The 14141-nt window shown below is 41.8% G+C and overlaps 1 protein-coding gene across 1 annotated transcript in view; it reads right to left on the reverse strand.

Moving 5' to 3' along the window:
- Positions 1–13888, reverse strand: part of crb1 (crumbs cell polarity complex component 1) — a 58993-nt gene extending 45105 nt beyond the window's left edge. The window contains exons 1-2 of the mRNA XM_031785536.1: positions 13509–13888; positions 1245–1490 (exon numbers count right to left, since the gene is read on the reverse strand). Coding sequence (XP_031641396.1) covers positions 1245–1490; positions 13509–13590 — 328 coding nt within the window. The 5' untranslated portion in view covers positions 13591–13888. The remainder of the gene's footprint in view (positions 1–1244; positions 1491–13508) is intronic.
- Positions 13889–14141: the final 253 nt, after the last annotated feature.

Raw genomic sequence — 14141 nt, forward strand, 5'->3', positions numbered from 1 at the left:
ATGTGATACAGCCTGGATTCGAATCAGGGACTGTAGTGACGCCTCTTGCACTGCAGTGCCTCTGAACGCTGCACCACTTGGGAGCCCTTGTGTTGTTGTTTTGTTAATGTTTATTTCTGATCGAAGCACCAATCATCATGTTCTAACATGTTATTCTGAAGCCCAGACACAGGAGGTTGGTGTCACTTTAATTGGGGAGGACGGACTCGTGGTAATGGCTGGAGCAGAAGCGGCGGAATGGTATCAAACACACGGTTTCTATGTGTCACATGGTTTCTATGTGTCACACGGTTTCTATGTGTCACACGGTTTCTATGTGTCACACGGTTTCTATGTGTCACACGGTTTCTATGTGTCACACGGTTTCTATGTGTCACACGGTTTCTATGTGTCACACGGTTTCTATGTGTCACACGGTTTCTATGTGTCACACGGTTTCTATGTGTCACATGGTTTCTATGTGTCACATGGTTTCTATGTGTCACACGGTTTCTATGTGTCACATGGTTTCTATGTGTTTGATGTCATTCCACTCGCGACCTTTCCAGCCATTATTATGAGCCGACCTCCACTCAGCAGACTCCACTAATCCATCACACTGTAAACCAGAACACAGAGTGATGGAGAGTTCGGCCTTGGACGGGTGGCAAAATAGTAAGAGTAGATTTAACAAGATTCGTCCATCTGAAAGTAGCCTTGTATTTAACCTTATCGTACATAAAATACTCTAAAGAATTAGGATTACCCACAGATTATCTTTAATTAGCATTTCTCTCTATCTCTAACTGTCAGAGAGTATGGAAAAGATATAGATATTCTGATATTATGTGTTTGTTTTTCTTCTTTTAAACATACAGTATGAGCTAGAGAGCATAGAAGAGGGTTAGATTGAGGACTAGTGTAATGAGCTCAAACTGACACTAGATGACAACATTGTACACTCATTGGGGCCAGTGGTGAGCAACCTTCATCCCTTGACTGGGAACACACCTGATTCAACTAATCAAAGATATAATTAAAGCCTAGTTGATTACGCAGTGTGTTACTGCTTGGCTGGAGCAAAAGCCTGCACCCATGTAACATTGGGCACCCCTTTACCTGAACCATTTGGAGGTGTTCTCCATACTTTTCACCTAACAATGAAACAGAACCCTTTGCAACCTAAGTTCAGGTAGTACATCCATTTCCCTATTGGTGCATTACTGAACAGAGCCTTGGAGGAGCCGTCTCTTCTCTCCTCTTACCTGTGAACCCCGGGCTGCAGAGGCAGGCGTACCTGCCCACCCTGTCTACGCAGGTGGCTCTGTTCCTGCAGGGCTGCGACACACACTCGTTCACCTCGATCTGGCAGCGCTCTCCCTGGAACCCCGGCACGCAGAAACAAGAGTAACCGTCACCACGGCTACGGCAGATGGCCCGGTTGTAGCAGGGGTTGGGAAAACACTGGTCCGTTAACGGGCCCGCCGACCTCGCTTTCAGAGGGGATGCACCTGGGGACAGGAAGTCATGTTTTGATTGATTGTCTGACTGATGGGTTTATTTTTTACTATGTTTTTTACCCTCTCAAACAATAACAACAATACATGAGACAATAAATAGACGCACACACATTTCAACAAATATCAATGACATCACACCTGCTCAGACCCACATGTTCCCACAGCAACCATACACATTATGACATCACACCTGCTCAGACCCAAATGTTCCCACAGCAACCATACACATTATGACATCACACCTGCTAAGACCCACATGTTCCCACAGCAACCATATACATCAATGACATCACACCTGCTCAGACCCAAATGTTCCCACAGCAACCATACACATTATGACATCACACCTGCTCAGACCCAAATGTTCCCACAGCAACCATACACATTATGACATCACACCTGCTCAGACCCAAATGTTCCCACAGCAACCATACACATTATGACATCACACCTGCTCAGACCCAAATGTTCCCACAGCAACCATACACATTATGACATCACACCTGCTCAGACCCACATTGAGTAGCTTGGATGAATATGGTGCCCAGAGTAAACTGCCTGCTACTCAGGCCCATTTGCTAATATATGCATATTGTTAGATTTGGATAGAAAACACGCTGAAGTTTCTAAAACTGTTTGAATGATGTCTGTGCGTATAACATAACTCATATGGCAGGCAAAAACCTGAGAAAAAATACAACCAGGAAGTGGGAAATCTGAAGTTTGTAGTTTTTCATGTTTGATGCTTCTACTGTGAAGGAAGGAGGAATGAGAGCTGAATGAGTCAGAGGTCTGCCAGAGTGGCATGAGCTGATCATGCGCGTTCACGTGAGAGTTAGCTTGCATTCCATTGCATTTCTACAGACAAAGGAATTCTCAGGTTGGAACATTATTGAAGATTTATGATAAAAACATCCCAAAGATTGATTCTATACTTCGTTTGACATGTTTCTACGAACTGTAATATGACTTTTCGTCTGAACTTTCGCCTGGACCTGCCCGCGCGTCGTGAGTTTGGATTGTGAACTAAACACGCAAACAAAAAGGAGGTATTTGGACATAAATGATGGACTTTATCGAACAAATCAAACATTTATTGTGGAACTGGGATTCCTGGGAGTGCATTCGGATGAAGATCATCAAAGGTAAGTGAATATTTATCATGCTATTTCTGACTTCTGTTGACTCCACAACATGGCGGATATCTGTATGGCTTGTTTTGTTGTCTGAGCGCTGTACTCAGATTATTGCATGGTGTGCTTTTTCGGTAAAGCTTAATTGATGTGGCTCTCTGCAAAATCCCTGGATGTTTTGGAACTACTGAACATAACGCGCCAATGTAAACTCAGATATTTGTATATAAATATGAACTTTATCGAACAAAACATACATGTATTGTGTAACATGAAGTCATATGAGTGTCATCTGATGAAGATCATCAAAGTTTAGTGATTCATTTGATCTCTATTTCTGCTAATTGTGACTCCTCTCTTTGGCTGGAAAAATGGCTGTGTTTTTCTGTGACAATGTGCAGACCTGACATAATTGTTTGGTGTGCTTTCGTCGTAAAGCCTTTTTGAAATTGGACACTGTGGTGGGATTAACAACAAGTTTATCTTTAAAATGGTGTAAAATACTTCTATGTTTGAGGAATTTTAATTATGAGATTTCTGTTGTTTTGAATTTGGCACCCTGTACTTTCAATGGCTGTTGTCATATCAATCCCGTTAGCGGGATCTAAGCCATAAGAAGTTTTAAAGGATTTCTGTAGATCATGAGTCATTCTTTGTATGCTGTCAAATCCTCCCACATGTTTCTAGTTTGACAAGCTGTTTTCAACATCTGATATTTTTTTATTTGGTTGTCATATTGGCAGGTTTGCTAGCAACAAACTATTTAGCTAGCTTCTAGCCTAGTGCCGTTGTTGAGTATCCTGACGAGAAGGCTAACTTTTCTAGCTAGGCCAGGCAAAATCGGGCATCATCAGCTCATTGTTATGGATGTATCCAAATGAATGCCAATAGAAAATAGCTAAACAAACGCAAATGCAGCTACTTTGCTGTTATTCTGACTGCAGAGGTTGTGACCGTGTTAGCTGTAGCTAGATGGCTAGCTAGCAAACAAGGGACATAAAGAATGAACGAGCATAGAAACGGAACATAAAGTGTACTTAGATACTTAGTCATCTTTTGGTTTCTAGAGACATGATGTTCGTTCGATTGGTTTGATACTAAGTAATCTTATATAAATGAAAATTTCAACAAAATAATGTTATTTCTACCAGTAAATGTGTGCTTTAGTATTGTTTTCTTTGGCAATTGTGGTATAAACGAGATAAAGGCTTCCATTCTGTACATTACCTTGGAAAAATGAACTCTGCTGACTCGTCCATTATTTCCAAGGTAATGTACAGAACATCACTGTTTATCCCTTACAAACCTTTTACGGCTGCTGTCCCTGTACAGGGATCAACATCAGCGGAAATTTCAGAGTGACAACTAATAGTACTCGATACAACTCAAACTTTCATTAAAACACACATGCAGGGTACTCAATTAAAGCTACACTCGTTGTGAATCTAGCCAACATGTCAGATTTTTAAAATGCTTTTCGGCGAAAGCATGAGAAGCTATTATCTGATAGCATGCAACCCCCGAAATACCCAAACGGGACGTAAACAGAATAATTTGCGTAGCCGGCGCTACACAAAACTCAGAAATAAAATAGAAAACATTCATTACCTTTGACGAGCTTCTTTGTTGGCACTCCTATATGTCCCATAAACATCACAATTGGGTCTTTTTTTTCGATTAAATCCGTCCATGTATACCCAAAATGTCCATTTATGAAGCCCGTCTGATCCATGAAAAAGCACCGTTCCAAAACGCAAAGTCATTTTTTTAAATTAAAAAAGTTGCCTATAAACTTTGACAAAACACTTCAAACTACTTTTGTAATCCAACTTTAGGTATTAGTAAACGTTAATAATCGATCAAATTGATCACGGGGCGATCTGAACTCAATAGCAGCACGTTTGGAAATGGTGCTCCATTTTGTCTCTCTCCTAACTTCCGCCTGTGTAGTTGATAACAGGAAGTGCCTATTTGTCATCTGACCAAGAATTAACTTCAATCTAAATGCCAGTACTGGCGACATTGTGTGGAAGCTGTAGGCATTGTAAACGGATCGCTATATATTTTCCCTTGCCATAGACAATACAGAGACTGGCGGATGGATATTTTTGGTGAACAGTTTTCCTTGGGATTTTGCCTGCTAAACACATTCTGTTATAGTCACAGACATGATTTAACCAGTTTTATAAACTTCAGAGTGTTTTCTATCGACACATAATAATCATATGCATATACTATATTCCTGGCATGAGTAGCAGGACGTTGAAATTTTGCACGACTTTTAACAAAAGCTGTGAAAATTCGCAGCATCCCCAACAGGTTTTAACATGTAGTTGTCTTCAAGAGTAAAAAATCATATTCCTGCTTAAGTTCTGAAATTGTATTTTCTTCTTTACCTTGTAAAAATGTTTAGGGCTTTTTCTAAGATAGGAATTTATTTATATTTTTCTTGAATTAAAATTTTGAACTCAGATTGAACTTTAGCAGAGTATAATATTATCATTCCCCTAATGTACCCCTTAAAAGCATCCCAAATGATGTCGGGGTTCGGCTTTACTCTGTCCTCTATGTCTGCATTTGTAATGGTAAAGGCCTTTATTTTTTTCATTTAAGTATTTAAAACATTTCGGGTCTTGAAGATGCACTCTGTTCATTCTCCATATTCTGCCATTATGTTTGTTTCTGTTTTTGCACATGGGTGGAACATTCCAGACCCGGAGGGCCAAAGGTGTGCAGGCTTTAGTTCCGGACGTGCACTAAAATGTCTGATTCAACTAATAGCAATTGATCTTCAGGGGGAAACTGAAATACTGTATGTCACAGCAGACTTAATTTTATATACTGTATATTATTCTCAAGGTGTCTTTCATACATTCTCTGTCACTTTTACATTGTCGTACAAATGTCAGTACCACTAAAAAATGTACTCGTGAGGATGAACTAAAAGGGATTCATATGTCTACTAATGTATTTTATTCTCTCAGCAGTGTGTTACAATGAGTCAAGTTTTGCATTGTCACACATAGCAATTGTGTCCAATAGCTTATGACACAAAAGGCTCTCTCTCCTCCTATGAAAAGCGGCCTGCTCGCTCCCCATTCTCGTCTCCGGTACAAGGACGTTTTGGAACTTAATAGCCTCACAAAGCATCACAGCTGGCCTCCATGGCAACCAATTCCACGGTTCTGTTTCTGCAGTCTCTCTATCGCCATGGCGACCGCAGGCGGACAGAAGTCAGTAATTTATCAATGCATTCATTCCTAGTACAGCCTCGGTGCTGCTGTGCATCTACTTAATCGCACAGCACAGCAGAGATTAATGTCACAACGCCTGCCAATCACAGCTATGTTTCTGTTCTGTTCATTAGTTTGGCTGTAAACATGTTGCCTCCCATACTAATTAGTGGATTAATCCATTCACGTGTTTGTCCAACACGTCTACCAGGGGAGAGAGGAATTAACCGAATGGCTCCTCCTAATGCCCGGCTTACTGGAATATAGAACATCCATTCAGATGAACTGGTATCATTCACACTGTAGATCAGATCAAGGATGGCCAATCCTTCTCCCGGAGAGATAATTTTTACGGTACCTCGGGGTGTTACAATAGGGATGGAGCAAAAGCCTTCACACCCAGTAGCTCTCCAGGAGGATGTAGAGTATATTCTATAGCACCCATTTCAACCAGTAAACACTCATCTACTCATTCAAGGGTTTTTCTTTATTTTTATAATTTTCTACAGTGTAGAATAATAGAAGACATCAAAACTATGAAATAACATATATGGAATCATGTAGTAACCAAAAATGTGTTAAACAAATGAAAATACATTTATATTTGAGATTCTTCACAGTAGCCACCCTTTGCCTTGATGACAGCTTTGCACACTCTTGGCATTCTCTCAACCAGCTTGACCTGGAATACTTTTCCAACAGTCTTGAAGGAGTTCTCACATATGATGAGATCCAGACAAGTCACACATGGCACATAACTTCTCCTACAGTATCACACACTACTTCAATTATCACAAGAATAGAAGTTTAACAAGTAACAGCCAGGTCGACACAGGTAGAGGTAGAGGTAGATCAGGTAGAGGTCATTCTGGGGTAAATTATTTCATAAATCCATTATGAGCTTGCTCTTTATTTAACTCCTACAGTCGTGGCCAAAAGTTTTGAGAATGACACAAATATACATTTTCACAAAGTCTGCTGCCTCAGTTTGTATGATGGCAATTTGCATATACTCCAGAATGTTATGAAGAGTGATCAGATGAATTGCAATTAATTGCAAAGTCCCTCTTTGCCATGCAAATGAACTGAATCCCCCCAAAACATTTCCGTTGCATTTCAGCCCTGCCACAAAAGGACCAGCTGACATGTCAGTGATTCTCTCGTTAACACAGCTGTGAGTGTCACTCTGTCATGCTGATTGAGTTAGAATAACAGACTGGAAGCTTCAAAAGGAGGGTGGTGCTTGGAATCATTGTTCTTCCTCTGTCAACCATGGTTACCTGCAAGGAAACACGTGCCATCATCATTGCTTTGCTCAAAAAGGGCTTCACAGGCAAGCATATTGCTGCCAGTAAGATTGCACCTAAATCAACCATTTATCGGATCATCAAGAACTTCAAGGAGAGTGGTTCAATTGTTGTGAAGAAGGCTTCAGGGCGCCAAAGAAAGTTCAGCAAGCGCCAGGACCGTCTCCTAAAGTTGATTCATGTGCGGGATCGGGGCACCACCAGTACAGAGCTTGCTCAGGAATGGAAGGTGTGAGTGCATCTGCACGCACAGTGAGGCAAAGACTTGGGTGGCCTGGTGTCAAGAAGGGCAGCAAAGAAGCCACTTCTCTCCAGGAAAAACATCAGGGACAGACTGATATTCTGCAAAAGGTACAGGGATTGGACTGCTGAAGACTGGGGTAAAGTCATTTTCTCTGATGAATCCCCATTCCGATTGTTTGGGGCATCCGGAAAAAAGCTTGTCCGGAAAAGACAAGGTGAGCGCTACCATCAGTCCTGTGTCATGCCAACAGTAAAGCATCCTGAGACCATTCATGTGTGGGGTTGGTTCTCAGCCAAGGGAGTGGGCTCACTCACAATTTTGCCTAATAACACAGCCATGAATAAAGAATGGTACCAACACATCCTCCGAGAGCAACTTCTCCCAACCATCCAGGAACAGTTTGGTGATGAACAATGCCTTTTCCAGCATGATGGAGCACCTTTACATAAGTGGCCATAAGTGGCTAAGGGAACAAAACATTGATATTTTGGGTCCATGACCAGGAAACTCCCCAGATCTTAATCCCATTGAGAACTTGTGGTCAATCCTCAAGAGGCGGGTGGACAAACAAAACCCCACAAATTCTGACAAACTCCAAGCATTGGTTATGCAAGAATAGGCTGCCATCAGTCAGGATGTGGCTCGGAAGTTAATTGACAGCATGCCAGGGCGGATTGCAGAGGTCTTGAAAAAGAGGGTCAACACTGCAAATATTGACTCTTTGCATCAACTTCATGTAATTGTCAATAAAAGCGTTGGACACTTATGAAATGCTTGTAATTATACTTCAGTATTCCATAGTAACATCTGATAAAAATATCTAAAGACAATGAAGCAGCAAACTTTGTGGAAATTAATATATGTCATTCTCAAAACTTTTGGCCACGACTGCACATACAGTATAAACAACACATCCCAAAGCAGAAAGGGGTGACATTGCTGTTATTGGACAAAATGCTAAACTCAAGTAAGCAAACAAACACTCACCAGATCCTACATGTTACCAAACACTCACCAGATCCTACATGTTACCAAACACTCACCAGATCCTACATGTTACCAAACACTCACCAGATCCTACATGTTACCAAACACTCACCGGATCCTACATGTTACCAAACACTCACTAGATCCTACATGTTACCAAACACTCACCAGATCCTACATGTTACCAAACACTCACCAGATCCTACATGTTACCAAACACTCACCAGATCCTACATGTTACCAAACACTCACCGGATCCTACATGTTACCAAACACTCACTAGATCCTACATGTTACCAAACACTCACCAGATCCTACATGTTACCAAACACTCACCAGATCCTACATGTTACCAAACACTCACCAGATCCTACATGTTACCAAATGAGGCAGAACATTACTAAACATTACACCTGACAGAGAGATATACTGTAACAGAATAAAGATGAATCACGTCCGTCTCCTCATCCCTTAGATCAGTGGTCACCAACCTTTTTTGAGTCGAGATCACTTCCTCAGTTAAAATGCAAACTTAGATCTACCACTCAAAAAAGAATAACACATAAATCTATGCAACATGAACCTATTAAAAACAGTACTGTACCAATGAGGTTTGTTCAGTCGGCTACAGGCACAAAACATTCTCACCGCATATTGGCTTTGCTTGAATTGCCCTGCCAATGCTTTGTCGTTTTTCTCAGACCATTTAAAAAAATATACTTCAACATTTGAGGTAGGATATATGATCACATTGGTTTTAGCTGTTGTATTATTTGTAACACACAGCTGAGTGAGTATAAATGTAAATCATTCACTTTTATTTTATTTTACTGGTCTGATGGAGAATGCCTGCACCTGAATGTCAGTCTCAGCAGAGGGAGAGGGCAGCAGACTGAAGGTTCACCTCTCAACGTCCCTCAGCTCTCCCTTGCCTCTGCTGACACTGACCCAAAAGGGACACCATCTTCCAGCTGATGGCGAAACTCAATTCGCATCACATTATTTCTGCCTCAAGCACAAATTCATGTTGTTACTCCTATGACCGGAGAAAGTTAAATATTCCTTGATATTAAAAAAAGATCTATGCGGCTAATGGTAAGAACGCAAGCCTATCGATACCCTTTCCTACTCATTTCAGCTGCAGTGCTGGTTGTAGCGCAAGTGGAAGTAGGGAGAACACACAGTTTATGGATTATAAAAAAGTGTTGAATAGAAAGTAGATAGTGCTGAGTACAAACACGAACTCACTCATAAAAAAGCAGATCTTTGCTGTATTCATTGACAGTCGCTCTCTAGTCATGGTTTTCACAATTTTTAAATCTCACAGTATCAATTTAGATGTAGTTGTTGTTTCCGCCTACTACGTTACTACAGACATGGTAATGTGAGCCATCCGATTGGCTAGCGGTAGGCATATAGTGCACTTGATTTGCTCCCCCCGGACCTGCCGGGAAGGCAGAGTTTCTACCTTTAGACATTTGAAATGGTTCAAAACATTTGTTTTATTTTACCTTTATTTAATTAAGGCAAGTCAGTTAAGAACCAATTCTTATTTTCAATGACGGCCTAGGAACAGTGGGTTAACTGCCTTGTTCAGGGGCAGAACTACAGATTTTTACCTTGTCAGCTCGGGGATTTGATCTTGCAACCTTTCGGTTACAAGTCCAACACTCTAACGACTAGGCTACCTGACACCCAAAATGTTGCGCAGGGCAGCTGAATCGGGTGCACTTACCGCTAACAGCGCGTGATGAATAAGAAAACTAACTCTAGGATACGCACTAGCGATGGATGATATCAACGACAAGGATTTCCCCAAACATGGCAACCCAAAGTTGCCATAACCACCCAGCAGAATCAGATCATCAACAGTGGCAGGCCGTGTAATGGATGGAATGCGTGTAAGAAGGGACCCACAGCATTTAACACACAGAGGGGTGTGAAGTGCACACCTGTTTTCATTTTGGTTCATTCCAGCGGGCCTTTCTCAAAGCTGGATATGACCATAAACGATGAATGGCCTGCCATGTTGTGGGTGTGCACTGCATGACGATTGTTTGAAGGTTTGGGATTTACAGAGTTCCATGTTATGCAGGTGACGCAACCATAATGGTATGTCACATAAATTTACACAGGAATGTATTGCGCCACAAATCTTAGCTTTCCAGTCCATTCGAATTACAGATATGTATTGGTAAAGTAGGTGAACAGATCAGTCACATTTCTGACTGGAAAGGTGAGTGACTGTCAAAATGGTCCAATCAGAACAATCAGTGACTGTCAAAATGGTCCAATCAGAACAATCAGTGACTGTCAAAATGGTCAAATCAGACCAATCAGTGACTGTCAAAATGGTCCAATCAGAACAATCAGTGACTGTCAAAATGGTCAAATCAGACCAATCAGTGACTGTCAAAATGGTCCAATCAGAACAATCAGTGACTGTCAAAATGGTCCAATCAGAACAATCAGTGACTGTCAAAATGGTCAAATCAGACCAATCAGTGACTGTCAAAATGGTCCAATCAGAACAATCAGTGACTGTCAAAATGGTCCAATCAGAACAATCAGTGACTGTCAAAATGGTCAAATCAGAACAATCAGTGACTGTCAAAATGGTCAAATCAGAACAATCAGTGACTGTCAAAATGGTCAAATCAGAACAATCAGTGACTGTCAAAATGGTCAAATCAGACCAATCAGTGACTGTCAAAATGGTAAAATCAGACCAATCAGTGACTGTCAAAATGGTTAAATCAGACCAATCAGTGACTGTCAAAATGGTCAAATCAGACCAATCAGTGACTGTCAAAATGGTCAAATCAGACCAATCAGTGACTGTCAAAATGGTCAAATCAGACCAATCAGTGACTGTCAAAATGGTCAAATCAGACCAATCAGTGACTGTCAAAATGGTCAAATCAGAACAATCAGTGACTGTCAAAATGGTCAAATCAGACCAATCAGTGACTGTCAAAATGGTCAAATCAGACCAATCACGGTGGTGGTGCAATCACACTTTCCACGTGGACAATGGCACAGCTTACTCATCCTCTCTCTCCTTAGTATCATTTGTGAAGGACAATCAATTAAACAGAGAGCCTCCAGATTCTCACTAGAGCAGCTTATGAGTGTCTAGACCTCATCTCAGCATGACCCTGGTTGGGGGTTGGTGTCCAGGTGGGCTGGGGAAGGTCTGGGGAGAATATCGGGTGTCCAGCCATATGTCCACTATCATGGACTATCAGCTGGAAGTACGTAGATCCAAGGCAGATCAGACACTGGATCATCCAGTGTGCATTACCAGTGCGCGCACACACACACGCACGCACGCACGCACACACACACACGATCCCCACTGTTTTTTTTCACCCATCGTTGAACCTAAATCCAATGACATTGTGAAATTTGTTTATGATTTTACATTGAATTCATGTTAGTTGACAACTCAACCAAATGTAAACTAAAAACTAGACGTTGAACTGACGTCCCATTGGGGGACACACACCGTCAAGGCTGCCAACTGCGGCCAAACATCCTGGCCTTGCCAACACCAACAGGTTGTTGACGGAGATGCCTTTTAATCAATCAATTAATCAGGAAATACTTTTTTGAAAACAGAATAACTGTTGCATGGCATTCATTTAAGAAACCACAGTCCCTTTATAAGACCAAGAGGTCTTCCTGTGAGGCATATCAGTACCCTAATATTCAACCAAAAGCCTGTTGACTAATGGTGCATTCAAAACATAGCGCCAGCCAACCAAACATCCCTTCCCACAGCATGTAAGGCCTCTTTCATATGCTAATGGCAGTATAGCTCTTTGTTCAGTGCTATCTCTTGTAGAAAGGCCCTTTCATTTTTGCAGCACATGTGGAGGGGAGATCTGACCGGCCTCTCTTTCACAGACTGACTGATGTGCACACAGGCTGGTGTGTTTGCTTGTTTCAGTGGTGATAACAGAACAAGCATGCACGAGCACACACACACACACAAGCGCTCACATGCACACACAGACTCAAACACAGACTCACACACAGACCCACACACAGACTCACACACAGACCCACACACAGACTCAAACACAGACCCACACACAGACTCACACACAGACTCAAACACAGACACACACACAGACCCTCACACAGACTCACACACAGACCCACACACAGACTCACACACAGACCCACACGCAGACCCACACACAGACCCACACACAGACTCAACCACACTCTTAGGAGTATTGGAGACATAGAATATGCCCGCCCCCCGTGGGGGCTTACGCTGCACCTCATTGTTGGGTCTGTCTTTGTGTGCTCTTTTAGCTTCAGAGCTCCTTACAGAATGTGCCATGAACACTGGGAGATAGCAGTGATGTCACCCCTTACAATTCCAATTGAAATTCAAGGCATGCCAGTTAGAATCACTATATCCAATCAGAAACAACAGTCTACTGATCAGCTACTTAACAATAGTTGTTGTGACACATGCAGCTCAGGGGTTAGAGAGTAGAGAATGCCCCTGATCAGAGAAAGGGCAGGTATGCCAAAAGCAAATACTTTTAAGATCTCCTACACACTTACAGCTGAGGGCATCATTTCTGTAAGGACAATTAAAAAACATAGATATCCTACATGTAAATGGAAACCTTTTCATGCCTATATAAGCGGGTTATAGGACTGTTATTAACACTCATTCAAAATAAAAACAAATGGATCACACTGGTTCAATTCGATATTGTTGGCTACTACTGTGATGGATTCATAAACACTTTCAGACGATCCCTTAATATATTTGAATTAGAGCACGAGGATGATCTGATCAGCATTATTTTCAGAAGAAACGCAGCAGCAGTAATGGTGCACTATACAAATCATTTTATATAACTTAACCTGTTTAGCACGACAAGTAGTGGCAAGGAGTGGAATGATAGCTAAACAGATGGGTACACAGACTAGGGTGACAACACAATAATCAATAAACCCAAACACCAGATGAAACTTTATACTTCAGCCTATGTCTTCTAAAAAAACTGCGAAATGAGAATTGAACAGTTATCAACTGGTATAACCCAAAAATACATCATAAAAGTAGCCTTACTCACCATCTATCCCTATGGTTAGTGCGCCATAGATGACCAAGGCGAAAGCAAGTGAATGAAACCTAGTAGATCGCAATAAGTCCATATTCGTGATAGAAAATCATCCTGCTCGCTCTGTGTGAAGCATGTTGGTAGGCTCTCTCTCTCTGATGTGCTGCCTGTGCTTGTTGTGAACTCAAGTGCCACTATTCCTGAGCTCGGCTCACCAATCACTTGATGCGCCCTTGTCCCCTGACGCACCAATGGGCTCTCTCTGCGGTCAGCTCTTCAGATGATCCTCAATCAAACGTGAACGCTATAAAAAGACCGCCAGGGAAGCGGATTGCTGGTGTTTGTTCAATATAGCACCAGTAGCCTAAGTGAGATGGTCTGTCAGTGATGAAATACTGTAATATAAATGTAAGTGGATGGGAAGGAGGAAACGGTGCATATTTCATACATAATGAGAATGGCTCTTTCAGGCTCCAGCACCGCACTGAATAGCCTAATCACGAGTGAAGATGTAGCCTAGAATGCTGTCTTCCACTGCTGCTCTTTCAGGCTTCTCATCGCCAACTGAGAGCCTGAACACTGTAGACCTAATTCAAAAAAGTACAGATGTTGCATACAACACACACAACTCAATCAAACACAAAT

This window comes from Oncorhynchus kisutch, linkage group LG13 (genome assembly GCF_002021735.2).
Source record: "Oncorhynchus kisutch isolate 150728-3 linkage group LG13, Okis_V2, whole genome shotgun sequence".
Classification (NCBI taxonomy): domain Eukaryota; kingdom Metazoa; phylum Chordata; class Actinopteri; order Salmoniformes; family Salmonidae; genus Oncorhynchus; species Oncorhynchus kisutch.